Consider the following 25,427-nt stretch of genomic DNA (forward strand, 5'->3'; position numbering starts at 1 on the left):
TAGCCATTTTACAATGTACTCATGTCATCGTCACCCACAAATCCATCAAAGCCCTCATTTTCTGTGTCCGAATTGAACAATTGTCCAAATGAGTCATCGAAAATGCTGAGTTTTATACGTTCGTCCAGGCTGTGTTGATGTCGATGTACAGGCCACAATCCATTGGGTGTATTGACAAAAAAACTACATATCCCAGCAGTCACTGCGCAGTACTTTTCCTACGGGGAAAGTAGTAGAGTCGGGGGCTGCTTGCCATAGTTTCAAGAGCTATAGAGGATGGTGTACCCTATCCACTGATTTATTTGATTTTATCGTGATAACCATTTTAGTATTGGTCCATATATAAAGCGCACTGGATTATAAGGCGCCCTGTCTATTTTGGAGAAAATTTAAGACTTTTATGTGCGCCTGAAAATACGGCAGTCATTAACGTGCATCACCTCATTCCATTTTGTATCGAGTTATTTTCCCTTCAATCAAGTATAAAAGTCATTTTTTTTGTCCCCTAGAACAATCAAATTCCAATGTGAAGGCCGTGTGTGCAGAAAATCCCTGCTGATGTGCCAGTGAGCTCGAAAGGTAACAACAGCGGGGTGTATGCGTTCAGTTACATAAATATATTACATAACCTGTACTTACTTGACGCTTACTTCTTCCTAAAGCACAGCAGGCTCTCTGCAACAAAAACAGAACAGTAGCTTACTTGCAATCCAAGTCAACACACGAAAAAGGGCAGAAAAAATATGTTCAACTTTATGTTTTTACAAGACATTGTGTTTTAAAGATCAACCACTACAATCAGTAAGAGTCCAAAACATATTTTATGAGTACATACAGGACCCCATCGTACAGTTCAGCTGAATTCAACATTGAGGACAATAGATTTAAAAAACATTTTTTGGTCAATTTTCATAAATTAGGGAGTATTGACATGTTTGAGGAAATTTAGATTACGTTTGGTCGCCCGGACGTTTGGTCGCCCGGACGTTTGGTCGCCCGGACGTTTGGTCGCCCGGATCAAACCCCAAAATTCTAATGTATTTACTAGGCACCACAAATATTTTTTTGTCACAAAAATGATTTTTTTCCAGGGCCTGATATTGTCCCAGTCCAGTCCTGCAGGTGGCATTAAAATGAATGCAGAATTGAGATATGCATTTTAATTTTGTTATATTGTTGTATATCTTTCCTGAGGCAAAAATAATGCTACTTTAAATTGCAAGGCCAAATCTTTTGACCTTCCCAACCCCCACTAGAGAAGCATTTTTCACCTTGCTGAAATTCCTCACATACCTTCCTTCTTATCCACCTCAGATTTGAAGCAGAAAGATTTTCCTTATTTAACAAGTCTTATGAGCTTAGGGGAGGTACAGATAAGGTTTGAATTTACACCCGAGTGCAGATAAAAATGTACACTAGACTGCATTGGATGGTGATTTTGCATGACAACGTTTTACTTTCTTAGCCACATGGCAAGGTACGTTGAAGTAAGTAAGACACTTGGTGGAATTTGACAAAAAAGAGAAAGAGGAGGAGCTAAAGATAGAATATCAGCAAATATCCAGTGTCCTAAATGCAACATGGCCTAGTTGGGCTAGTTACAAAACACCTCTGAAGGAGGTCATGTCAACAAAGACAAGGATCGAGGCGTTTAAACAACTTCCTGAGCGCTGTTCTAAAATTAGTGCTCGACTGTTTTTGGAAGCGTAAATAGGCACGCAACGGTCAATTCTATTAAAACGGAATGGAGCAAACAAATGGAAGCATCTGGGTAACATCAGTGGCTCTTATTTGACAAGACCTGGAGAATTTACATACCATAACATTTGCCAATTGTCGTTTCCATCACAAACCGGGATGCTTTTTCTGATCATCCTCCATGCATCTTCATTATCTGTGTGGCAAACACCTAATAATGTTATCTTTTTCATAGTAAAATGCATTTATAGCCATCAAACACAATTGGAATAAAACATTTTTTGTATCTTCTTTGTGTATAGGAAAATGTTTTGTGTATTGTCATACCTGTCAACCTCTGCCGATAACTGCCCTTATAAATGATTATGATTCCCCTTACAAACCCCCCAAAAACCTTACAAACACCGTACGACTCGTCGTACGGTGTTTGTAAGGTTTTTGGGGGGTTTGTAAGGGGAATCATAATCATTTATAAGGGCAGTTATCGGCAGAGGTTGACAGGTATGTATTGTTCATGTGCAAAAGTACATAGCTTAATCTGTGGGTTTAAAAAAATAAAAAAGTATTTCTACTTTGTACACTGATGCCGATCGACATCCAATCTATATGGATTGGGAAGGCTGGCAGCCAAATCAAAACAGATTGGGCTTTTATTACAGTCAAAGGTAAATAAATCAATGACATAAACAGACAATTTTCTAACTACCATGTGCAACGACTGGATTCATGTGGCGCTTTGTTTCTTTGTGAGTTTCCAGTTGTTTTCTTAAGACCATCATCATCATCACTCGTAGCGAAGGTAGCCGATAATGAGCTTCGGTATCTGGAGTTGACCTACGACTTTCAGGCTTCTAGTGCCCACTTTCCGCCGCACTGCCAATCTGCTGAGTTGCTGAAGATTCAGAGGGTTGGCTGCAGAAAAAAAAGAGGAAAACCCATGACGTTGGCTATTGTGCGCTATCTGGTGGCAACGTTATGCCACTACAGTGCTTTTTAAGGGGGGTTGTTTTTGGTTGAAGACATTTTGTCAGTGGCGGGCCGTCAGAGCCTTCAAAGCCTTTTCTGCTGGCCTAAGAAATATCTGAATCATATATTGTATTTTGTCCATCAATACTTATTATTCCAAATGGTCTGTTAGCTTCCTTTCTGTGTGTTTTCATATTGAAGCATTTAACCAATCACATTTCAGCCATTATTTGTTGCCAGGATCAGAAATCTACCTCAAAGCCTTCACAATCAGTTCTGCGGGCTCTGCTGCATTAAACAAGACTGTTGCTTTTAACCAATCAGATTTCGAGCTGGCAACACCACAATGCTTTTTCGCAGACATTGCCATTTTGCTGGCTGGGATACGTCATTGCTTTCACCAACTATGATTGGCTAGCTATAGAGAGTAGGCAAGCCAAAGCCATAGTGAGGTAGCCAGAGATTGCAAACTCCACCCACAATGGCCGACAGAGGCAAAAACAAATGGATTTGGTTGCAGATTTGCTCACAAAGCTATTTTCCAGACGGATTTTTCCAGAAAAAAATGGACATCATTAAGAAAGGGCGGTCAACTCCGAAGCTAACAAGCCTGTTACAACCGGGAAAAGGGTGTGTGCGCCACTTTCAGTGCGCTAACTACGAAGAGCTACCAAACTGTATTTGGAGCAAGCTGCACAAGCAAATATATTGTTGTGTTGATTAAAAGCCATTTTCAAGACGGACTATGTCAGAAACACGACAGGACAGGCTCCACTTTCAGCATTAGCTTCAATGGCGATAGAAAAGGAAGATAGAAAGGAGGATGGATATTGTGTACAGTTCAAAAGGATTTTTGGTGAGTAAAATATTGCTATATTCCTAAATCATATTTCAATTGTATGAGGTTATTATTGATGATTTTTGATGTGTCGCAGCTGTAGCTGCTGTAGAGGTTTTATAGCCATAAAATAGTTTTTGAGGGTTGGATTGATTCCGATAGCAGAAGGCGCTACCCCAAAACGCACGGACCGCCACTGCATTTTGTGGAGGGGTACCTTCATAGGACCGCAGGCAGGAGGCAACTGGAGAGCCTGGTGTGGCCAAGTCAATGGCTTTCTTGTCGTGTTTATCCCGGGCGTAAACGTTGGCTCCGAACTCCATGAGGGTCTCGATCATTTCCACTTGCGCTACCTTGGCAGCGAGGTGGAGCGCCGTGCGGTGCAGCCGGACGGCATTCACGTTGGCGCCTGAAAAATACAATAAAATTCAATACAGTCATGAATAGTATTCAAATGAAAAATGTCAAACATAAACGACTGCATTGATTTTTTTCTTGAAATTAATATTTTTAAAGTAGAAATACTGAACTTTTTTTAAACCAATTTTATTACCCGCCGCATCATTTTGTGTGGCCCAGGAAAGTAAATCATGAGTGCCGACTTTCTGTTTTAGGATCAAATTAAAATGAAGGGTGTAGATGTATATTAAATTTCCTGATTTTCCCCCTTTTAAATCAATAATTGACATTTTTAATCCATTTTTTCTGTGTTTTTAGTTCAAAAATCATTTTGTAAAATCTAAAAATATTTTTTTTAAAAGCTAAAATAAACATTGTTTTAAATCTATAAAAAAACGAATATTCAGGTTTTTTAATCCATTTATTAAAAAAAAAAATCTAAATATCATATCCAAAATGGTCCAGCCCACGTGAAATCAAGTTGACGTTAAAGCGCCCCGCGAACCAACCCGAGTGTGACACCCTTGCACTAGGGATTGAACCTTCACCATGCCACCAAAATATAACTTAAAAATGTTTTTCCTGTATTTTGTTTTTTATTCACTCACTTGACCCTAAAATGAATCAACAAACCAAACTTCTGCATTTCTCTCAAAAAGGCTTACGCGCAACCGCGGCGTGGCTTCAGTTCCGTATCTGCTGTCAATTGTGAAAATGACAGTCACATGGGAAACAACGAGTGTGAAGCTCACCCGCATTGAGCAGCTCTTTGGCACAGTTTGCATGTTGATCATTACAGGCGACGTGCAGCGGTGTTCCGCGGTAAAGATCGTAAGCCTCCAGAGAAGCCCCCTCGGCGATCAGGAGCTTGACGCATTCCGAGTTGCCTGCCCGAATTTTTACTCCATTAGAAAGACTCGTCTCGACGTCTAAAGCAGAAGACTTGCAAAGAAAGCGCTCACCTCTCATGCAGGCCTCGTGAAGCGGTGAGGCCGTCCGAGAGGTCAGCGAAGGGTTGACCTTGGCGCCTCTCTCCAGCAGGAGCTTCACGCAATCTAGACTGCCCACGGCGCAAGCTTCGCACAGAGGAGTGTTGCCGTCCACATTTCTCGCATCGACCTAAAATGCATCAAAGGACGAAGATGGAGTTTTGTCGGCACATCACTGTTGGGAGGCTAACGTTTGGACTCTGGAGCAATGGATTATCACAACGGCGGGCCGTCAGGACCTTCAAGGCCTTCTCTGCTGGCCTAAGAAATATCTGAATCATATATTATATTTTGTCCATCAATACTTGTGAAATCATTCCAAATTGTCTGTTAGCTTCCTTTCATTGCTTTCCCCCCTGGTTGCACTGCTTCCAGATGTGTGTTTTCATATTGAAGCATTTCAGCCATTATTTGTTGCCAGGATCAGAAATCTGCCTCAAAGCCTTCACAATCAGTTCTGCAGGCTCTGCTGCATTAAACAAGCGTTGATAAGAATGTTGCTTTAACCAATCAGATTTCGAGTTGGCAACACCACAATGCCTTGTCGCAGGCGTAGGAATACGTCATCGCTTTCACCAACTATGATTGGCTCGTGATTAGCCAGAGCTACCAAACTGTATCTAGAGCGAGCTACACAAGCAAATATATTGTTGTGTTGATTTAAAGCAATTTTCAAGACGGACTATGCCAGAAATACGACAGGACAGGCTCCACTTTCAGCATTAGCTTCGATGGTGACAGAAAAGAAGGAAGAAAGAAAAATGGATATTGTGTACAGTTAAAAAGGATTTTTGGTAAGTAAAATATGGCTATATTCCTAAAAAATATTTCAATTGTGGGCCCGGTTCTGATATCTGAAAAGCTCCAGTGTTTGTATTTAATCACTAAATGCTGCTAGGAAGTGGATTTTACCCCATTTTAGTGCATTTTTTGCCATTTCGCCATCGCTGTCTTTTCCCGGGAAACTCACCCCCCGGCTGGGTTGTAATGTCTAAAAAGCTCCAGTATTTGTATTTAATCATTAAATGCTGCTAGGAAGTGGATTTTACCCGTTGAAGGCGCCACGAGAAAACGCACGGACCGCCACTGGATTATCACCATCATCGGCAGCGTTAAGGGAGACCTATTCTTACCTGCGCTCCTGCATCCAGCAGCAAGCGTGCACACTGAAGCTGACCATGGATGCAAGCCTCGTGCAGGGGAGTCATGGAGTCCACGGCCACCACGTTGACAGACGCACCACCCTCAATGAGGTGCTGCAGACGCCAAGCCTGACCCAACGACGCCGCCTTGTGGACATCGGTTCTCTCGGACCAGCAGCCTGCACGGTTAAAATAGGAATCTCAAATATACCCTGTTCTCAAAAATAGGAGGATCGGATGATCACCATCAACGGAAGACTATGAGTTAATTGCAAAAATGAAAACTATTTGTTAGTATTTCATGGTTTTTACAGTGCATTAACGCTTCATTCTTTTCGATGACAGTGAACAAACATTTGGATCAAATCAGTAACACCTGCACTGCCTTAAGCATACTAGCTATCTACATTAACACATGGAAATTTGCACAACAAAGCAACATTTGCAGTTTTATTTCATACGCACCAATATCTCCAAAATAATACGGTTGCGTGTTTTCAAAGTCCGTCATTGCCATTCTGTGTAACGAAGCCGCAAAACACTCCGCTGATTGACATGCGTTGGTTGTAAACAGGACACAGGAAGTAAATGACACTTGCCGGGGTTTTCTTCGCTGTTGTTTTTGTTTTGACGTGGCGATATGTATACATGAGCGCCACCTGTTGGTTGGCGTAAAGAGTGCATGCTGCGATAAATGTATGAAAATGAAAACCACCAGCTTCTGGAGTTTATGGTGATGCGATGTATCCATAACGGCAGAATGCCAAATTACGAGTCCGTAACTATCACTTATTTGGGCCTTTTGCCGAGATAACGCACCTTATGGAGAAGCACTACCAATTTCGTCATACGCAGTTTCTGGGTGTGATGACAATTAGGCTTTTGTTGTGGATGATGACAATTAGGCTTTTGTTGTGGATGATGACAACAGGGCCTATGTCCGATTATTATTATTATGTCCGATTATTAACAGAGAAATAAAAAGTCTGACGAAGAGGACTTGGACTAAACCTCCAATAACGTTTTTATTTTATTTTATTTTTTAAATCAAGCAGAGAAGAACTATTTTCAGTCTGAGTACAGTACTTAAAGTATTTACTATACTACTATGTCCGATTATTATTATTATGTCCGATTATTAACAGAAAAATAAAAAAATATGACGAAGAGGACTTGGACTAAACTCCAATAACAGTTTATTTTATTTTTTAAATCAAGCAGAGGAACTATTTTCAGTCTGAGTACAGTACTTAAAGTATTTCCTTTTTAAAATTTATAGATTATATTTACATATTAATACTTTACTGTTTTTTCATATTTAATAAAAACACTTGTTTATAATTGTACTTGTGTACTTGTATTTTTGTATAGGTACGAAAACATGTAATATGGTATGTAGTAATACTAGGGGTGGTCCTACTTTTTGTTGTTGGATTATCGCGGCCATGTCTGCGAAAAACGAGGGATTAGTGTAAATGCTTCATTTATGTAAGAAAGTTTCACACTATCTTGCATACAAAAAGTTTCAGTCTGTGATGCTTCACATTAGCACACACAAAGTTTGTAAAATACAATACCGCGCTTTCAATTACACGTGGTAACTAACTAACTGTTTGCTTCAACTTTTTTGTCATTAGTACTGAACAAGGTCCCAATGTATGGATGGTCCAAGTAGATTATTTTTGGCCATTGCAGTCATATGGCATTCTTCTCCAGATACAGAAGACAAATAGTCATCGGAACACCGTTTAGGAGTCGCTCTGAAAAGATCTTGCTGGCGGGACGAAGATTCTTGGGGAAAGAAAAGGGAAGCTTTTACTTTACAGTTTTGTGTAACGTCTAAAAAAGCGCTGCTATGGATTCAACACTCACCCATGTCAAGTTCCTCCAAAATGTGTCGGGCTACTCGGACTTTTTTGTCCATATTCATACACCGCCGCATGATAAGTAGAGCCAAACACAGCTGTAGAGCAAACGTCAACACGCCAAGTATGATAATAACGTTGTTTTCTGTTGAGGGAGAACAAACAAAGATTACATCTTTATTTTTATTTTTTTAAAGTCATTCTTTCAAAGGGAAATAGAATATACTGACCATACGCTGATAGTTGTGGCGTCGACTCCCAACGGGAAACGGCCAGGTTGGGGAGCCCCCAAGTGGAGTTCTGGTTCTCCACGATTCCCATTCGTCATGCAAATGCAACACTGAAAACATGACATTTCAAGATGAAACATGAATTTAAAACACAAACATATTGATATTTGTGACTTTAGAAAAAAGGCCGAAAGCTCCAAAATAATGAGTGAATTCTATCCAAACAATGCATTTATAAACCACTCAACTGTTGCTAATCTAATCACATGTTGGAACAGAATTTGTCTTGAGTGAATAATTGTTTTTTAAGGTGTCATGATGTTAAACTTTGCCTTTATTGGAGTTATCAAATGCACTACCAAACATCCCCTAAAATCTCAGACAAATATTGACAGGCATGTGATTGATTTAAACATATTTGGAGCTACATTTCTTCCCATATTTATACATATACTGTCCTAACAGCTGTATACACAGACATTTCCTTTCCATGCATTATTGATGACAAAAGTTTGTAACTCTTACTAACCTCGCTAATGATGAAACTTTCCCTTTTCTCCTCTTGTCCAAGCGTGTGTAGTTTCGAGTTTAACCTCAGGAGAGAATCCCCTCAAAGCCCCTCATTAAAGTTCCCGGGAAGTTTGTTTTTCATGCTCACACCACATGAGGTTCCTCTAATTTTTTTCTCTCTCTTTTTTTTTTGGGTTGGGGACAGCTGTGCCTTTGCAATTTTAGTAAGCATTCAGTTCATTTTGGACAAAATAGCTCATCCGAGGGGCAGGGAGTTAGTGGCAATGAGTAAACTATCCAGAGGACCTTGTTCGGTGGCTTCAGGGTTGGGCGTAAGCACCGAGTAACAGTGCGTGTCATTATGCATTGTAAACAGCAGAGCAGAAAGCTTGCTGTCACTTTGACCCCTTTTATACTGACGACGCTATTTTGACTTCCAAAAAATAGACTTGACATGACTCAAGGATGGCTGATTTCACAAATAATACCGATAAACTATCTTCCCCAGTGGGGTGTAGATATTCGCGGTGAAGGATCACATTTCATTGTCATTGACGGCCATAAAAGTCCAATTCAGTTTGACTATAAAATGCACTAGTGAATAAAAAAGTGATTATTCTGAGAATGTATTTAATTTTGCTCCCATAAAATGGGGATTGCTCATTTATATATATACATATATATATCCAAGATGGCGCCATTCACGCGGGAGCCAGTGGAAGTAGCTCTGTACACTCTTATGTTTTTCGTGATTTACAGCCCTTCTATCTTTTTTTTAATTACATTTTAATATTTCGTAATACATTCCTTTTTTCTTTACGTTGTACTTTATACTTTTTACTTTAATGTTTTTGCAACTTTCCTTGTTCTGTTAGCCTGGTTTCTTTCGGCTACTTCTTTTTTGGAACCATTCAGCCATGCCTACGCTGTCACACACATGGGACTAGCTGTTACAATTCGCAGCGGAAGGATCAACACCTCAAACTCATTTCGCATCGTGGGCCACATACGGCCTAGGGAGATGTCAAGTGGGCCGGACCATTAAAATTATACCATGCTCTGCTATAAATAACCCAAATATCATGTCTTTCCTTTGTTTTGGTGTAAAGAAGCACAAGAACATTAGGAAAATATAGAAATTTAATGAACTATCCTTTTTCAAAACATTTCATGAAACACCTCATATTTCCTTAGACAAGGCCTGATCGAACCTCCTTGGGGGCCGGTTCCGGCCCGCGGGCCGTATGTTTGACACCCCTGCTTTAGCCAAATGAATCCCAATTGAAAAAGCATATCCAAGTATGTAACCTTAGAAGTCAAAAACAAACACTGAAGTGCATGTCACCGCAATGTTCATAATGTGCAATATTGTATCTTAAAGTATTAAAGCCCAACCAAAAAGTATTTACGGTACGTTATTATGAAAACAATGTATTTGTTTTGAAGTATTAATGCCCAACCTAAAAGTATTTGCAGCCCCAGCCCCCTGACTAATGCACTCTATGATGAAAACGATCTCTTTTTTTGTGTCTATGTGTAATAGGCGTGGCCGAGGCGTGGCTGACGTCAGAGTTCAAAAGACCGCCGCCATTTTTCAAAATGGCGGATGAGCCGGAGGCTAGGCGCGTTGGACTGCTGAGCTGCTCAGAATTGACGATTTCCCGAAGAAAGAGCTGACAAACTTCTTCCAGGACAATGCAGCGCGTTCGGTACTTTGTCTTTTGGGGATTTCGTAGCCCCAGTTCTCATTTCAAGAGTGCTTTTTGACGGGAACGTGCTTCATTGGCGTGATGTAGCCCCGACGTGGATGCTAACACAAATGTTTGTTAGCAAGTTGGCTACATCGCGTCACCTATTGCTCTCAATGTTTAAAAAGAAACCCTTCCATTGTGTGTTTCAGTCCCTCAACGAGGACAGACTGCTGGGAAACATCAAGAATGTGGCCATAACGGACAAAAAGGAGCAGTTTGTCGGCAAAGTGAGTCTTTTTTTAATAGCTTCTAATTCCTCTACCCGTGTAATTGGATTGGATAACTTTATTCATCACGTATTCGGGAAATTTTGTTGTCACAGTAATGTTTAGATATCAGCGACCAGTGTTCACGGCTTTCCTAAATTAACTTGTTTAGCATCATGATACACTCCAATTTTGAATGAAGACACTTTAACTGGGTTGGCGTTGATTTTTTTAATAGCAAGATCCTGTGTATGTAACTCACACTCACACTAGTGCCATCAAGTGGAGGTGTAAGGAATAAACAGTACACTTCTAGAATACGTATATACCTTTGCCCTTCCCTTTCCTAAAGGAAGACTTCAGGGCTTGGACCTTTTGATTTTTAATTGTGGTTTTGACAAAACCTAAGCGAGACATTCATTCAACCGTAGCGCAGGGGTCATTTTTGACTCGTTTAAACAACCATTTTTCCTCCGTCTAAGAGCTTTGTGAGATGTATTTTATTTTTTTGGTTGAATGGGAGTCATTTGTGCATCAAAATGGTTAAATAAGCAATGACATAATCATGCTGTGGTGTTTTGCAGAAGTTTAAAGCCACGGAGATGGTGGAAGCTGTCCGAATCTACAAGACCAATGAAGTCGTGTATGATGTAGGACCTGTGTTTCAGGTTACTATTATTTTAAAACGATGTTTTCTAGCCAGCCAACAATTGAAATGTTTCAATATATAGTACCTTGACATAATCATGCTGTGGTGTTTTCCAGAGGTTTAAAGCCACGAAGACGGTGGAAGCTGTCCAAATCTACAAGACCAAAGAAGTCGTGTATGACGTAAGACCTGTTTTTCAGGTTATTTCATTTATTATTTTCATGTCATGTTTACTAAAAATACTCTATTTTGCTTCTCTTCAAGGTCCACCCAAATCAACGCTAAAGAAAGGTGACTTTGGAGCGTGGCACAGCCTTTGACACCAACATCTTGAGGGCCCCTATCCAGTATGTTTTCCATATCTCCCACCACAGCTGAAATGAGAGATGGGTCCTTCTGATGTTGGTAAAACCTAACTTAGTGTTATTGTTTTTTTATTGTTGGACTTAGTCTATTTTTTTGACCCTCTTTCTCTCCCCAGAATTCCATCCAGTGCCAAGAAGAGAATTTTCATCAATGGATGGAAACACCACCTCATCTTTATATGCTGGAAGACTTGTGAACTTCTAAATAACCCCATTTTGTGGAAAAATAAAACCCTTGAAATATACTCATGTATTTTTCTTCATATAACTAGCAAAGGAATGCAAGCAACATGTCACTTTATAGTTTTTATTCAAAGAAATACATTTGCACACTTAGGATCACATTGATTGTTGTAGCTGGTGTTCACCTGTAGACAAAATTAAAACACTTAGGCTAAAAAAAGTTTTTAAATTATACAAGTTAGTATATAAACACCAAAAATTAAAAGGAAAAAAAAAAGACCATTGAGGGTCTGGGGTCTTTTTTCTCCAAGTGTTTTAACAAAGACAAATGACACTCAAATCTCTTTTATTAAAATTTCTGATTGAAAAAAAAATAAGAAATCCTCCTCGCCTTAGGGATCGGGACATCACCTATAAAATAAGAGGGGGGTTAGTAAATTGGAATGTTTTGACTTGGATACTCTACAATATATTAACCTCAGAGCAGAGTTCAGAGACGATGCATCATCTTCAAGTGGGCAACCTGGGAAGATCACCTGGTCCTCCAGGGTCTGGACATCACCATGGACCTGGTGCATGCAAAAAAATAAAGCAAAAGTTATCATATACAGAGACTGGAGATTCAACAGATGTGTTTAGGTGGTTTTTTTTGGTCATTAGTATTACCTTGATACCTTGGCCCAGTCTCCTCTCCCCTCAAGGGTGTGCATGGTTCTGGACACACGGGAACAGCTTCATCTTGATTGAACCAAGCTATTTGGGAAGTGCAAACAATTATTACAGGAAAGAGAAATATTAAAGTAAATGATCAAGATAAAGAATGAAAATAAGTTAGTGAGTGCTCGGTGCTAATTTCCCCTGGAAGTTATGTGATATGTGTCACGTTTCATTTATTGTTTTAATTTTTATTATTATTATTTTATTTATTTATTTTATTTATGTTTTAGTGCATATTATACACCCATGTTTGACATATTTTATTACTTTGCCCTTATTTTGAATTTACCCATTCTCAAGATCAACAGATCTCAATAAACTGTTGGTCTACGAAAAAAAGAAGAGGAAAAAATTCCCCTTTCCAGACAAAGCGATTCAATATACAGACTGATGTTAAAAATTAGCAGAAAGTCGGCTTAACCATTTTGGTGTCAATGATTTTTGTTTAAAACAGAATTACAAATTGGAAAAGGGCGTTTAGCAATCGCAGTGAAAACTATCATTACATTCAACACACCTTCCCCTGGCAAACTGACCGTTGATATCTCGGCTTTGTTTGATAAAATGAAGTCTTCCCCCACGACTCAATAATGGAGAGAATACGGACAAAATACTTTTGAAGTCAAATGTCGTGAGGCTAATGCTAAGCTAGCTAGTGACATGCCAAGGAGCCCATACTTCAAATGTCGACGGTGTGTTCGACCTGGCAATAAACTAACAGATTTGTTGGCGTTTTGGCTGAATTGATTCCTAAAAAAATCTCCCGGTAGGGTGTTAAAAATGCACATAGGCCAGTAAATTGCTCTAGTCTAGGGCTTACCTCGTTTGGGTGCCAGTCGTTCGACCGACGGCATGGAATGGCTGTGCCCAAAGGGCGCGATGCTGCGCATGTGCATAATTTACGCATCCGGGGTCACCAATGGGCGTAACCACGCCCATAGGAGGTGATTTGTCCTCCCGACTCAATGACCATGTTTGGAAGATGACGTACTATAGTCGCCATTTTTGTAGTCTTGATGCTGTAAAAGAGTGTGTTCGTTTTTTTTATATATATAAAAAGCCTTACTTTGCATGGTCATTTTTAAAAAATAAAAAGCCTTACTATACATGGTCATTTTTTAAAGAAAAAAGCCTTACTATACATGGTCATTTTTTACAAATTAAAAAGCCTTACTATATACTATGTCGTATTTTAAGAAAAAAAGCCTTACTATACTATGTCGTTTTTTTAAAAGAAAAAAAGCCTTACTATATACACTATGTCGTTTTTTAGGAAAAAAACCTTACTATACTATGTCGTTTTTTAGGAAAAAAGCCTTACTATACTATGTCGTTTTTTAAGAAAAAAAGCCTTACTATACTATGTCGTTTTTTAAAGAAAAAAAAGCCTTACTATATACCAGGGGTGTCAAACTCATTTGGCATCGTGGGCCACATACGGCCTAGGGAGATGTCAAGTGGGCCGGACGGACCATTAAAATTATACCATGCTCTGCTATAAATAACCCAAATATCATGTCTTTCCTTTGTTTTGGTGTAAACAAGCACAAGAACACTAGGAAAATATTGAAATTGAATGAACTATCCTTTTACAAAACATTTCATCAAGCACCTCATATTTCCTTAGACAAATGTGCAATTGACTTTTATCATTCACAAATATGCATTGCAACTGATCCCACTGATTGTACAAAGGCACAAAACTTTAATTGGTACTGAAAAATATAGTCATGCACTTTAAGATTAAATGAGACTTTTAAAGAAAGGAATTTTTAAACCACTTACACATATGCATATAAAATCTAAATGTAATCCCTGCGTGCACCTTACAAACTAAGGAGAGTGATTTGAAATGTGTAATGAAGAAAGTGTTCGCCTGTCCTGTAAATCTGTAAACTTCATACATGAAACATACATACACATACAATACATACTGAAAATTGATGGAGTTGCTGCTGTTTTCAGTCTGTCTCAGTGATGCGGCTTGTCTTCTACTCTGATGGAAAGAGTGCGCCCCTTAGCGGATAATCCATGAAATGCAGTGAATTAAAAATATTAATTCCATGTCTTTTATGCATTTTTTTCCACTTTCAAATTATCCTGCGGGCCTGATCGAACCTCCTTGGGGGCCGGTTCCGGCCCGCGGGCCGTATGTTTGACACCACTGGTCTAACTTATAACTATGCCTTTTCTTGCTACTGTCACAAATGAAATTTCCAGAATATGGGATGAATAAAGTTATCCAATCCAATCCAATTCATTAGGAGAAAAAAAAAGGTTTGCAACAAGATACCAATACATGTAAATATTTGCTGAATGGACTTGTCATTATTTGCGGCCTAAAAAAACCCCAAACTAAAATACTAAATGAGTTTGATAGCCTTCCCTTGCACAACCAGCAGAGGGCGTCAGAAAACGTAGTGACCAAAAAAATCCAAAGAAAAATTTTGTCCAATATTTTCCAAAAACTAGATTTTTTTTTCAATAAACATAGTCAATTGTATTTCAGTTGCACTGGATTGCATGAGAAGTAACTTTAAATCACACTAAAACCACTTTAGCAGCCATTGCATCACAAAAATACACTTAACATAAACATCCGACCTGTTTAAAGATGGAGGGAATCAAATCAAGTTGACCTTTTCATATGCTAAAAGGGTCGCACACATACACACACACACACTTTTGTCCATCAAACCAATAGTTTTTGTGTCAATAATAACACCAGACACACGTGTTGATATTAATCCGACATCTAACAGTCGCAACTGACAGAATATAAACAGCAAAATGTCATTTTCCAAGGATTACTCTTCCACGTGGTGCCTGCCCGGACCATCCTGCAAATTCCATTTTGATTATTAAAAGCAGAGGACAGTGAAGGCAAACTGTTTTGTTTGCCATTAAGGCCACCCCTTTTCACCCTTAAGAGGATTATAACGGACACACACGCGCAGGACTTACATAAGGCTGTCAGGGGAGGATAATATGGGACATTTCTGCAATATCCCACATTTTGGCAGATTGAGAAACAAGTGGATGTGAGGTGTGCCCGCCGGAGCAATAAAGTCAGCGGGAGGATTTCACTTCAGATGGAAACTGTGCAAACAACGTGATCTGTTGATCTCCAAATCCCACCCCATCGATTGGGTGGTCTGGTGTGTCATCATTTTGACAGAGCTAAGTTAGCAGTGATGGCAGCCACTTCCATCGAAATATCATGAACACCCTTCAGTTCAAGAATGAATGCACTTTGACATTAAACGGACGGGATTGACGGTGATGAATGTCACCTGGTTAAAGCGGCGTGGGGATGTATTTCTCTCCCCGAGCGTAGGAATAAAACTTATGGACGTAGACTACCGTATTTTCACGACTATAAGGCGCACTTAAAAGTCTTACATTTTCTCCAAAATAGACAGGGCGCCTTATAATCCAGTGCGCTTTATATATGGACCAATACTAAAATTGTTATCACGATAAAATAAAATAAATCAGTCGATAGGGTACACCATCCTCTACGGCAAGCAGCCCCCGACTCTACTATTTTCCCCGTAGAAAAAGTACTGCGCAGTGACTGCTGGGATGTATAGTTCTTTTGTCAATACACCCAATGGATTGTGGCCCGGACATCGACATCAACACAGCATTACGAAGCATGGAAGGCAGCGTTGGAATAGTTACGCTAGCTACTAACTAGCTACTATTTGCGAATGGATTGTGGCCGCCTGGACGAATGTATAAAATGCAGCATTTTCGATGACTTATTTGGACATTTGTTCAATTTGGACACAGAAAATGAGGACTTTGATGGATTTGTGGATGATGACGTGAGTACATGTAAAATGGCTAAATAAAGTACAACCCAATTCAGTTTTGCTTCCGTTGCCTTTTTGAAAACGTGTTTTTAGCGTGTGTCCGTATGTTTAAGCTGGTGTATGTTTTGCCATGCCTGGCTGCGTCTATAAAAATGGTGCGTCCTTTGTGTGTGTCAAATACAGAAATAGCACTCGTTACTGACACTGCGGCTTAAAATGCCATGCGCATATAGTCGTGAACATACGGTACTAACAAATGTCTATCATTTGTAATATTTTGCAGTTTATGAGGTACTAACTCAGGTTGAATAACCCTAAGCCTAACTCAAGTGCATTAGGAAGACGGCTAATTATTCTTCTGAAAACCATTTAAACCACCGAGGCTATTAATATGAGTAAAACTTAGTTTGAACATAAACACTGTGCTTAAATGATTCCATTAAAGGGAAGTCACCATCAATTGAACAAAACAACTATCATATTTAATGCATTCTCTTTGGCAATGGTCGATGGGATATTTAATGTCATTATTCCACTACATTAGCCTGTACGTATTTCACTTTTAAATAGTTGGTGAATCAGCGTTTCACGGATATATTATCTTAAGTGCTGGAGGTAATAAAAACACGTGCAGCAAAACCTCCAATGAAACACGGACGGTTTTGTTTGCCGGCGCAAAGCCAAGCTTCGCATCTGAGCCGCGGAATTAATCCCGTCCGTCTCTCATTGGTCACTTACCACGACATACGGATCACGTGCATTCTGTAGCCTTCTTCTCCAAATCTGCGAACATCGGAAATGAAACACAGAAAGCCTTCCTTCTTAAATGTCAAGGAACAAAGGGCCTTAGAGGAATGTTTGCACGCATGCACAATGCTATTATATAGCGCGGCTCACACTTTCAAATGCCATGGCCTTGAAAATCCAGTCAGGATTTATAAAAACTGGACATTTTCAGCTCATACCGCCATTGCTGTTTGCCCTATTAAGATGCGGTGCTAAATCAACGATATCTATATGCAGCGGGTAGCCAGATCATATCATTTTGTGAGCCTCAATTTGTTTTGTGAGATAAGATAATAACATCTTAACGATGAAGCTACTAGCCGCTCAAGTGTGAGTCTGACTGCGACTGCCAATCAAGGTACGGCTTATATGCGCACAAATGACATTTGGCATGCACGAAACTGCAAGGTGACTGTTGGGTTTATGCTGGGATGTTACTATATGTTCATTAAGCATTTAATAGGTAATGAAGTTATAATTTAATTTGTGCTATACTTTATGTTGGGACCGAGTAAGCTCACCAATTAATTTGTTTTCAATTCATTTCAGAAATTGTAAAATTCAATGATTTTAAGGCCATTTTAAGGGTGCGGCTTAGACGCGGAGGCGTCTAATATGCGAGCAAATACGGTAGTCAAGTGTATACAAACACACACACACACACACACATGGTCATCATATAAGTGAGTTTGCTTTTCCACTAAAACATCCTGATTACATAAACACAGCACGGTCTTGATCTCAATCCAGTCCCGCCCGGAATATGAAAAGACACGACTTCTTATCGTTCATCTGCTTTCATAACGGACAGCCTGGAAAGTCTCCGCTTGGCTTGCTCTCGGTCGCAGCTCTTACAAAGATGAAATTCATTTCTCGGCAAGGAACATGTCAAACATTATCGCACGCGGGAAAGTACATTTCATATAACGCGCCTCGGCAGGAGTCCTTATAGAGTCTCTATTTGACGTAATAAGATTTTTCCAGCAATTTCCCAGACATTGTGCCCGTGTTTATTTGGCGAATCCCACTGAGCGCCCCCTTTTCTCCACCACGTGCTTTCCCCACATTTTACTGAAAGCCAGTCACCTCCAATCATTCGTCTGCTGGCATTTGAACTCTGTAAATGGATTGCAAATACTTCGGAAGGTGTCACGCGGCCGACATCTTCCTACTTTTTCACTCTGCCGAAGGCCATCCAATTATGAGACGACAATCGCTCGGCATGGTGCGCCGCCGTCGTTTCCAAGGGAGCCACAGAAAAGGCAGGAAGTTGTTTTGTGATCAATAGACAGCAGCTGTCCTCTATTGTTTCTTTTTCTATTCTTTCTTTTTCCATGTATGTTGACTCAAAACTTTCATTTTTTTCCAAATACCGTATTTTCACGACTATAAGGCGCACATAAAAGTCTTACATTTTCTCCAAAATAGACAGGGCGCCTTATAATCCAGTGCGCTTTATATATGGACCAATACTAAAATTGTTATCACGCTAAAATCAAATAAATCAGTCGATAGGGTACACCATCCTCTACAGCTCTCACAACTACGGCAAGCAGCCCCCGACTCTACTATTTTTCCCGTAGAAAAAGTACTGCGCAGTGACTGCTGGGATATGTAGTTCTATTGTCAATACACCCAATGGATTGTGGCCTGTATACATCGACATCAACACAGCTTTACGAAGCATGGAAGGCAGCGCTGGAATAGTTACGCTAGCAACTAGCTAGTTACTATTCGCGAATGGATTGTGGCCGCCTGGACGAACGTCATCGACGAAAAGTATCTTGCTCACTTACTTGTGCCTGCCATCTTACCTTTTATGGGTAGTTAGACATGCTCTTACTGGCCAGTTTCAACGCGAGTAGCCTTGATATATGCTCCAGCACCCCACGCAGTCCTTGTGAGGATGAAACGCTTCAGAAAATGAATGAAGGAATGATATAGTTTATATATAAACCGATTAGTCAACATATCACAAAAATAATGACACTTATTAGTCGTCTATTAAAATATTTATAGGCCCCTGATGGTACAGTGGTTCACTCGCCTGACTTCAATGCGGGCAGGCGTGGGCTCGATTCCCACTGGAATGGATGGGCTTTACGGAAGATGAATAAATGAATGAATAAAATAACTACTTGTCTTGCGCACAAGAAGGTAAATCTCTTTTTCTATTACGTATTCGGGGGCCGAAGGCAGTCAGAAGAAGGTGAAACGCAGAAGTCAAGTTAATTAAACAGAGGGAGCCATTTGCCAAATGCTACCATTAAACTGAACGCACTTCCATTAATGTTGCTATTTTAGCAACACGACCTACACTTTCATTTAACTTTCTCCAACAGTTGAATTAATGCCCTTCAGGAAATTATTACATTTTAGCCCGGGCGCTGTGAAGATGAATGCTTCGCAGTGAATATTGATCAAATCAGGATTCATTAAAGCGCTGTCTTCATCTAACCCACATGGACGAAACGCCATAACGCACATGTGTCAAAGTGGCGGCCCGGGGGCCAAATCTGGCCCGCCGCATTATTTTGTGTGGCCCGGGAAAGTCAATCATGAGTGCCAACTTTCTGTTTTAGGATCAAATTAAAATAAAGAGTATAGATGTATATTAAATTTCCTGATTTTTCCCCTTTTAAATCAATAATTGTCATTTTTTATCCATTTTTTCTGTGTTTTTAGTTCAAAAATCATTTTGTAAAATCTAAAATTATATTTCAAAAAAGCTAAAATAAACTAAAAAAAAAAAATAATAATAATCCAGTTCTTTTAATCCATTTATAAAAAAAAAATCTAAATATTATATCGAAAATGGTCCGGCCCACGTGAAATCAAGTTGACGTTAAAGCGGCCCGCGACCCAACCCGAATCTGACACCCTTGATCTAACCTCATGTTACGACCCTCACTAAAATATGGTCGTGTAATGTTCTAATAGCTATTTTACAGTACAGCAAATACAAATTATAGTCCAAATTGGATGTGTATGGCTATCAAAAGCAGTGAAGGAGTTAAACCTGAACGTGTTAAGATGTGAAAAACACCTTGGGAGTGATATTTCCAGATTGGTCCCAAATAGATCCGTCAGCAATCCGCCTCCATTCAACAACAGCCAATTTGCCAGTCCTTTCTGGAAAAGTATCTTCATGTCCACTCTGCCTCTGAAAGGACGACATAGTCATGTCAAGTGTTTCAAAAAAGAAAAAAATGGGGGGAAAAAAATAAAAAAATAAGCTTTCAGGTTTCACTTTTCTTTCCACTAGCAAATGAAAAGGCCTTAAGAGGATTTTTGGGTAAATTGCGATCTGCTGACTCACTAAGAGGTTATTTGCTCTGCTTTAAAGCCTTCTGATGTAACACGACTTTTCATTTTTATCATCCAAATAGACGAAACATACCATACAAACAATGCAGAAAGGCTAAAAGTCAAGCTTTTTATTTGCAAAATGTGCAATATGAAGCAGTGAGAGAAGACTTATGTTCATTCTAATGAAACACGAAAACTAGACGATGTCATATTACGTGCAGAAGCAAGGACAAGCTTCCTGGCACCTTGGAAACGACAGCACACATCTAAAAATATCAAACAAAGGGAGAATGTAGGTCACGCCTTCCTCATTGGTTGACACCGACACGACCTGAATGGCACTTCAATCCGGCGCCTTTCTATTCGCTAAGGGTCAATCCTTCCAATACTGAAAACAGTACTTTTGAACCTCAAAGAGTGACTGGAAAAATGAATCGGACACATCATCCCACTTTTCAATACAAAAGACAAATGTTGCATGTCCTTTCTCAGTTTAGTATTTAGGATATTTCCTAAGCGAAAATGATGACCTTAGCTAGCCGTTTTTTTTAAACATGACACACAATGCATGCGAAAATGTGCATTTTCCAATGTGGTTGTAGGGTTGGTACTATGACATCGAACTAAACATTACACTATTGCACATCTACAAATGCTCATGATTGAAAGAATTGATCACATTGCACAGTTGCTTTCGTTGGAGTCAAGTGCTACAATTATCCAACTCTCAAAACAGGCCAATAGAGTATCAGAGGTTGACAACAAATCATCAATAGTATTCAGTCAGACTTGACAATATAAGCTTCATTGAGTCACATTTGTCTGTTTTGCCACCCGCACTTACCGTATTTTCTCGAATATAAGCCGTATTTGTCGCAAAAAATGACTGAATCGAGGGTAGGGCTTATATGCGCACAAATTATATATTCTCTACTTCGGTCACAGTCTGCAGAAGTTCCCCATCTTGTGTGTGGTTCCAGTTTTTGTCCAACTTTACGTCTTTTTGAGTCTATCCGTTTTTGCTACCGAAACTCTTGCTCGTTTTGAGTGACTGTACTGTCTAACTTAGAACTATGCCTTTTTTTTGCTACTGTCACAATGAAATTTCCCGAATACGGGACGAATAAAGTTATCCAATCCAATCTAAATTAGACTTGACATGCACGAAACTGCAAGGTGACAAGGACGAAATGCCATAAGACAAATTGATTTTGACTTCTAGGAATGAAATTCAACAACAAAAAAACTATCTTGCATAGAACATGAAAAAAAACTCACTTACTTACCTAGGGGTGACAAACTAGACCGCTACGGACACACTTTCTGGTTGTACTGCTTACGTGAATTCCTTTTTGAATTTGTCTACATGCAGCCAAGATCCAGCAGACGATTTATAGAATACCAAGTGCGATGATTTTTCTTAAGATTTTCCCTTCAAAGTGACAACACATTTGCACTCCCTATTAAAACCATGAATATGGAGGTGAAAATTGTGAATCGGGGCAGCTTATACGAGAGAAATTGTCCAAATCGATGATTTTAAGGCCATTTTAAGGGTGAAGCTTATACGCGGAGGTGGCTTATATGCGAGAAAATACGGTAAACGTCCTCGGTGATCTTTGCGGTCGACACAGTCTTGGTAAAAACACCATCCTGGAGGGATGTTGGTCTTTTGGAGGGAATTTCAGGACGTTTAGGGTGTTATACAATGAGCCCGGTGTCTTTGAGGCCGTGTCCTGCTGTCCCACTTCCGTTTTTAAGTATTCCCTCAGTGGTGGCAAGACTTGCATTGATGACCGGTGACTTTGCGGCAGCGCTATCACAATCCTCCATTTGGGGCTCTAAAAATGCGACCCTTTTCCCATTGGCGCGGCGCGGACCCGACTCGACTTCCCTGGGGTCCGAACAGAGGATGATGGCCCGCCCGCCGCATCCTCTGGAGGCGCCGCCTCGGTTTTCCCTGCACCGGCACGGCGTCAAGTACAAGTAGAGGAGCACCAGTACGATGCTCACCACACAGGACGCCAAGGTGGTGAAAGCCGTGTTGAAATGCTCGCCTCCGCCGCGATGGACTAAACCGCTAGCGGGGAGGGAACTCACGTTTCCCACCACCACGTGGACCTCGGGGGACGCTTCGGGGGGGAGGTGGCGCCCGCGTGCCGCCACGCACACGTAGGCGCCGGAATCCTCCGTCAGCGCCCCTCGTACCTCCAGGCCGCCGTTGGGGAGGACCGCCAGGTGAGCGTCTGGATCGTGACCTGACCAATTCAGCACCGTGGTGGGGGTCACCCAGAAAACTGCCGGATCTCTCGCCAGGGGCGAGGAGAAGCCAGGACACGGCAAGCGCAACCCTTTTCCAGGATCGACTTGGTAGCTACCCGCCTCAACGGGAACCTCCTCGTCTAGGCTGCAATTCAAGGCGAGCGCCACGTCATCCCCGCACGGGTAGTGGTCTTTAAAGTCCAACAAAGGGAGGTACTGTCGCCAAGTCCAGTACTGGAGTAGGCCGAGTAAAGCGCAGTCGCACACCAGAGGGTTTCCCTGCAAATAAATTCCAGCCCGTCGGCTCAGGGCGAGCAGCGTGTCGACCTCCACCCTGGCGATTCTGTTAGAGGACACGTCTAGAAAGGTCAGGTTGAGCGGCCCCCCTCCGTCCGGGAGAATCACGGGGAACGATGTCAGCCCGTTTCCAGACAGGTAGAGTTTGATCAGGTTGCGGACGCCGACAAAGGCGTTAGGATCGATCCGGGCAATCTGGTTACCGAACAGCAGAAGCTCTCTCAACTGGGCCAGGCGGCTAAAGATAGACGCATTGAGCAGCGATAGTTGGTTAGACGAGAGATCCAAGTGTAGGAGACGAGGTGTCGCGGCGAAGGCGTCCGCCTCAATTTGCCCGATGCGATTGCGGCCCAGGAGCAGCGCGGCCAGCCGGCGGAAAGGCCGAGGCGTCCAATCGGCGGGCAGGGCTCTCAGGGAATTGTGGCTGAGGTCCAAGCGCACCGCGTAGTCCGGCAGGTCGGGGGGCAGCGCCGACAGATTGCAGCCGCTGCACGAGACGATATCGCTAGCGCAAATGCAACCCGGAGGGCACGCCAGTGCCCACGGCGGGAAGCCCAGACAAAGGGAGAGTAGCAAAGCGGCGGCCGCGGGGTGGACGCCGCCGCTCTGGCGCAGGAGATGAAGCGCACTTGGACACATCCTGTTTTTTTCCCTCAGGGACGAGTATCAACTTGCCGTCTCACGTGGCTTGCACATGTCCAACGTGTGGAAGGAAAGCTGAGGAGGAATCACAAAGAATAGTCGTTATTTTCATACTTTTTTTTCGTTTTATTGATCACCATATTTTGCCTACTTTACCAATTCACTATGATTGACAGCAAGAGACACAGTTACAGGCATTAAATCCATTTTTAACTGTCCAGCAGTGGTGGGCCGTCATTGGCATCCAATGAGGTCATTTATGAAATAACATTGAAGCCATGTGAAGAGCAAGAATCTTGGTGATGGGTTTCTCTAGTTTGAGTGTCGGAAGTGGTAAAAATACTAAGACTAGTGAAAAGTCAATGTATGCAAGGACAATTTGTGCCATTCATTTTAAGAGTTTCATCAATCAATGGCGCCAAATGAGTTCAAAAAGAATTTAGTGGACATATCATGGGAAAACAAGCTTAACTGTTATCCATTTTGTCTCAATGTTTAGTGCAGCTGCTATTCAGGTACACTCTGTATGGCAAAGTTAAGTATATAATGTATAGGAATAGCAATTCTGGCAAGTTGTTACACACACAAAAATGTTCTATTTAGCTGTGAAAAATTATGTTCTGAAAATATTTGACGAAAACAAAACTGACTTTCAGCTTTCTGTCAAAACCGAATGAAATGATTAAGATCAGAGAGTAATCCAATTTAAGTACTACGTAGTAGTGCTACTATGAATTGACATGAGGTGAAAATGACTAACACATTTGAATTGTAATACTTAAAATAGCATTATTTCCTATTTTTTCCGAGAAGAGCACACAATGTACAATAAATGATTGTCTTAAGACTATACAGCGTTATCATGTCTTGAGGCTGGAATGTGATAAAAGTCACTAAAGTGTCAAGTTAAAAGTCTTTTCCAAAATCCTGCTACCAGTACTATAGCTACCAGGGATGGCTTCTACAACTCCACATGATATTGACAAAGGATAAACAGGCTGAGCGCTCACCTTGACGCCCACGACGCTGCCTCCCGTTTAAACGGTCATCCTCCCGTCCAATGATAACCTCGGCGTCCACGGAGCGCGGTCCTCCTTTGTGGACCTCAAAGCTCGGCGCGGCGGAGCTTTTCGGCGGGGCGCGCCATTGTGTGTGTGTCTGAAAAGCAGACAGCCGGGGGGTCTGACTGGCTGAATGGATGGATGGCTGGATGGATGGATGGCTGGCGGGTGTGCGCCAATGTGCGCGAGTGGCGACGGGAAGAGGGAAGCTGCATATGAACTGTTCACCTGCAGGTCGAGTTGCGTGAGTGACGCCAGAGGGAGGGGACGGACCAGGGGGAGACGGAAGCCAGAGCTGCACAACATTGCACGCACTCACGCCAGTGAGGGAGTGAGCCGAGGCAAAGCTCCGTCCGTCTTCACAACAGCGCCCAAACCAGAAATGCAGGCGACCGCTGCAATTTAGTCCAACTTTTAACATTGAGCAATATTTGCCTTTGCCACAATCGCCACGTGGCAACGTTCCTATCTTCGCTCATTTGGCAAACATTCACTCATTCATTTTCTGTAGCGCTAATCCTCACAGGGGTCGCTGGAACCCATTTCAGTCAGTGGGCCCGGTTCTGATATCTGAAAAGCTCCAGTGTTTGTATTTAAGCTCCAGTGTTTGTATTTAATCACTAAATGCTGCTAGGAAGTGGATTTTACCCCATTTTAGTGCAATTTTTGCCGTTTCGCGTATGGACGTATCGACGTTCATCGCGGTCTTTTTCCCGGGGAAATCGTCAACTAATCACCAATTAT

At 41.3% G+C, this 25,427-nt stretch overlaps 4 protein-coding genes and 2 long non-coding RNA genes across 32 annotated transcripts in view; 2 read left to right on the top strand and 4 right to left on the bottom strand.

Moving 5' to 3' along the window:
• Positions 1-6,734, bottom strand: part of LOC144069249 (ankyrin repeat and SOCS box protein 13-like) — a 91,185-nt gene extending 84,451 nt beyond the window's left edge. For 9 of the 11 annotated variants that reach the window (XM_077594486.1, XM_077594485.1, XM_077594483.1 and 6 more), the window contains exons 1-7: positions 6,498-6,734; positions 6,024-6,211; positions 4,654-5,020; positions 3,720-3,911; positions 2,405-2,610; positions 1,819-1,894; positions 640-675 (exon numbers count right to left, since the gene is read on the bottom strand). In XM_077594486.1, coding sequence (XP_077450612.1) covers positions 2,483-2,610; positions 3,720-3,911; positions 4,654-5,020; positions 6,024-6,211; positions 6,498-6,549 — 927 coding nt within the window. In that variant the 5' untranslated portion in view covers positions 6,550-6,734 and the 3' untranslated portion in view covers positions 640-675; positions 1,819-1,894; positions 2,405-2,482. Of the gene's footprint in view, positions 1-639; positions 676-1,818; positions 1,895-2,324; positions 2,611-3,719; positions 3,912-4,653; positions 5,021-6,023; positions 6,212-6,497 lie in introns of those variants that run through there. The other 2 variants (XM_077594491.1, XM_077594490.1) reach the window with 2 other exon arrangements.
• The window catches only part of mkln1 (muskelin 1, intracellular mediator containing kelch motifs), a 159,138-nt gene extending 147,285 nt beyond the window's left edge, over positions 1-11,853 (top strand). For 2 of the 4 annotated variants that reach the window (XM_077593368.1, XM_077593369.1), the window contains exons 24-26: positions 11,360-11,425; positions 11,508-11,648; positions 11,725-11,853. The gene's annotated coding sequence lies outside the window, so the exon portion shown is untranslated. The remainder of the gene's footprint in view (positions 1-11,359; positions 11,426-11,507; positions 11,649-11,724) is intronic. The other 2 variants (XM_077593370.1, XM_077593375.1) reach the window with 2 other exon arrangements.
• On the bottom strand, positions 7,302-8,909 carry LOC144069162 (uncharacterized). The gene is made up of 4 exons (XR_013298396.1): positions 8,657-8,909; positions 8,128-8,237; positions 7,905-8,042; positions 7,302-7,823 (listed from the first exon to the last, which is right to left on the bottom strand). It is a non-coding gene; the product is annotated as an uncharacterized LOC144069162 (long non-coding RNA).
• Positions 10,355-25,427, top strand: part of LOC144068700 (uncharacterized) — a 79,970-nt gene continuing 64,897 nt past the window's right edge. For all 8 annotated transcript variants that reach the window (XM_077593404.1, XM_077593405.1, XM_077593402.1 and 5 more), the window contains exons 1-2: positions 10,355-10,615; positions 11,179-11,262. In XM_077593404.1, the coding sequence (XP_077449530.1) occupies positions 10,445-10,615; positions 11,179-11,262 (255 nt within the window). In that variant the 5' untranslated portion in view covers positions 10,355-10,444. The remainder of the gene's footprint in view (positions 10,616-11,178; positions 11,263-25,427) is intronic.
• The window catches only part of LOC144068703 (uncharacterized), an 80,279-nt gene continuing 66,754 nt past the window's right edge, over positions 11,903-25,427 (bottom strand). For 2 of the 4 annotated variants that reach the window (XR_013298238.1, XR_013298242.1), the window contains exon 6: positions 11,903-11,976. This is a non-coding gene — a long non-coding RNA (uncharacterized LOC144068703). Of the gene's footprint in view, positions 11,977-12,120; positions 12,203-12,268; positions 12,361-12,457; positions 12,545-13,328; positions 13,844-25,427 lie in introns of those variants that run through there. The other 2 variants (XR_013298240.1, XR_013298243.1) reach the window with 2 other exon arrangements.
• The window catches only part of LOC144068690 (amphoterin-induced protein 2-like), a 48,440-nt gene continuing 43,547 nt past the window's right edge, over positions 20,535-25,427 (bottom strand). For all 4 annotated transcript variants that reach the window (XM_077593385.1, XM_077593387.1, XM_077593389.1 and 1 more), the window contains 3 exons: positions 24,912-25,078; positions 24,633-24,780; positions 20,535-23,697 (listed from right to left, as the gene is read on the bottom strand). In XM_077593385.1, the coding sequence (XP_077449511.1) occupies positions 22,123-23,619 (1,497 nt within the window). In that variant the 5' untranslated portion in view covers positions 23,620-23,697; positions 24,633-24,780; positions 24,912-25,078 and the 3' untranslated portion in view covers positions 20,535-22,122. The remainder of the gene's footprint in view (positions 23,698-24,632; positions 24,781-24,911; positions 25,079-25,427) is intronic.

This window comes from Stigmatopora argus, chromosome 23, assembly GCF_051989625.1.
Source record: "Stigmatopora argus isolate UIUO_Sarg chromosome 23, RoL_Sarg_1.0, whole genome shotgun sequence".
NCBI classification, from domain to species: Eukaryota; Metazoa; Chordata; class Actinopteri; order Syngnathiformes; family Syngnathidae; genus Stigmatopora; species Stigmatopora argus.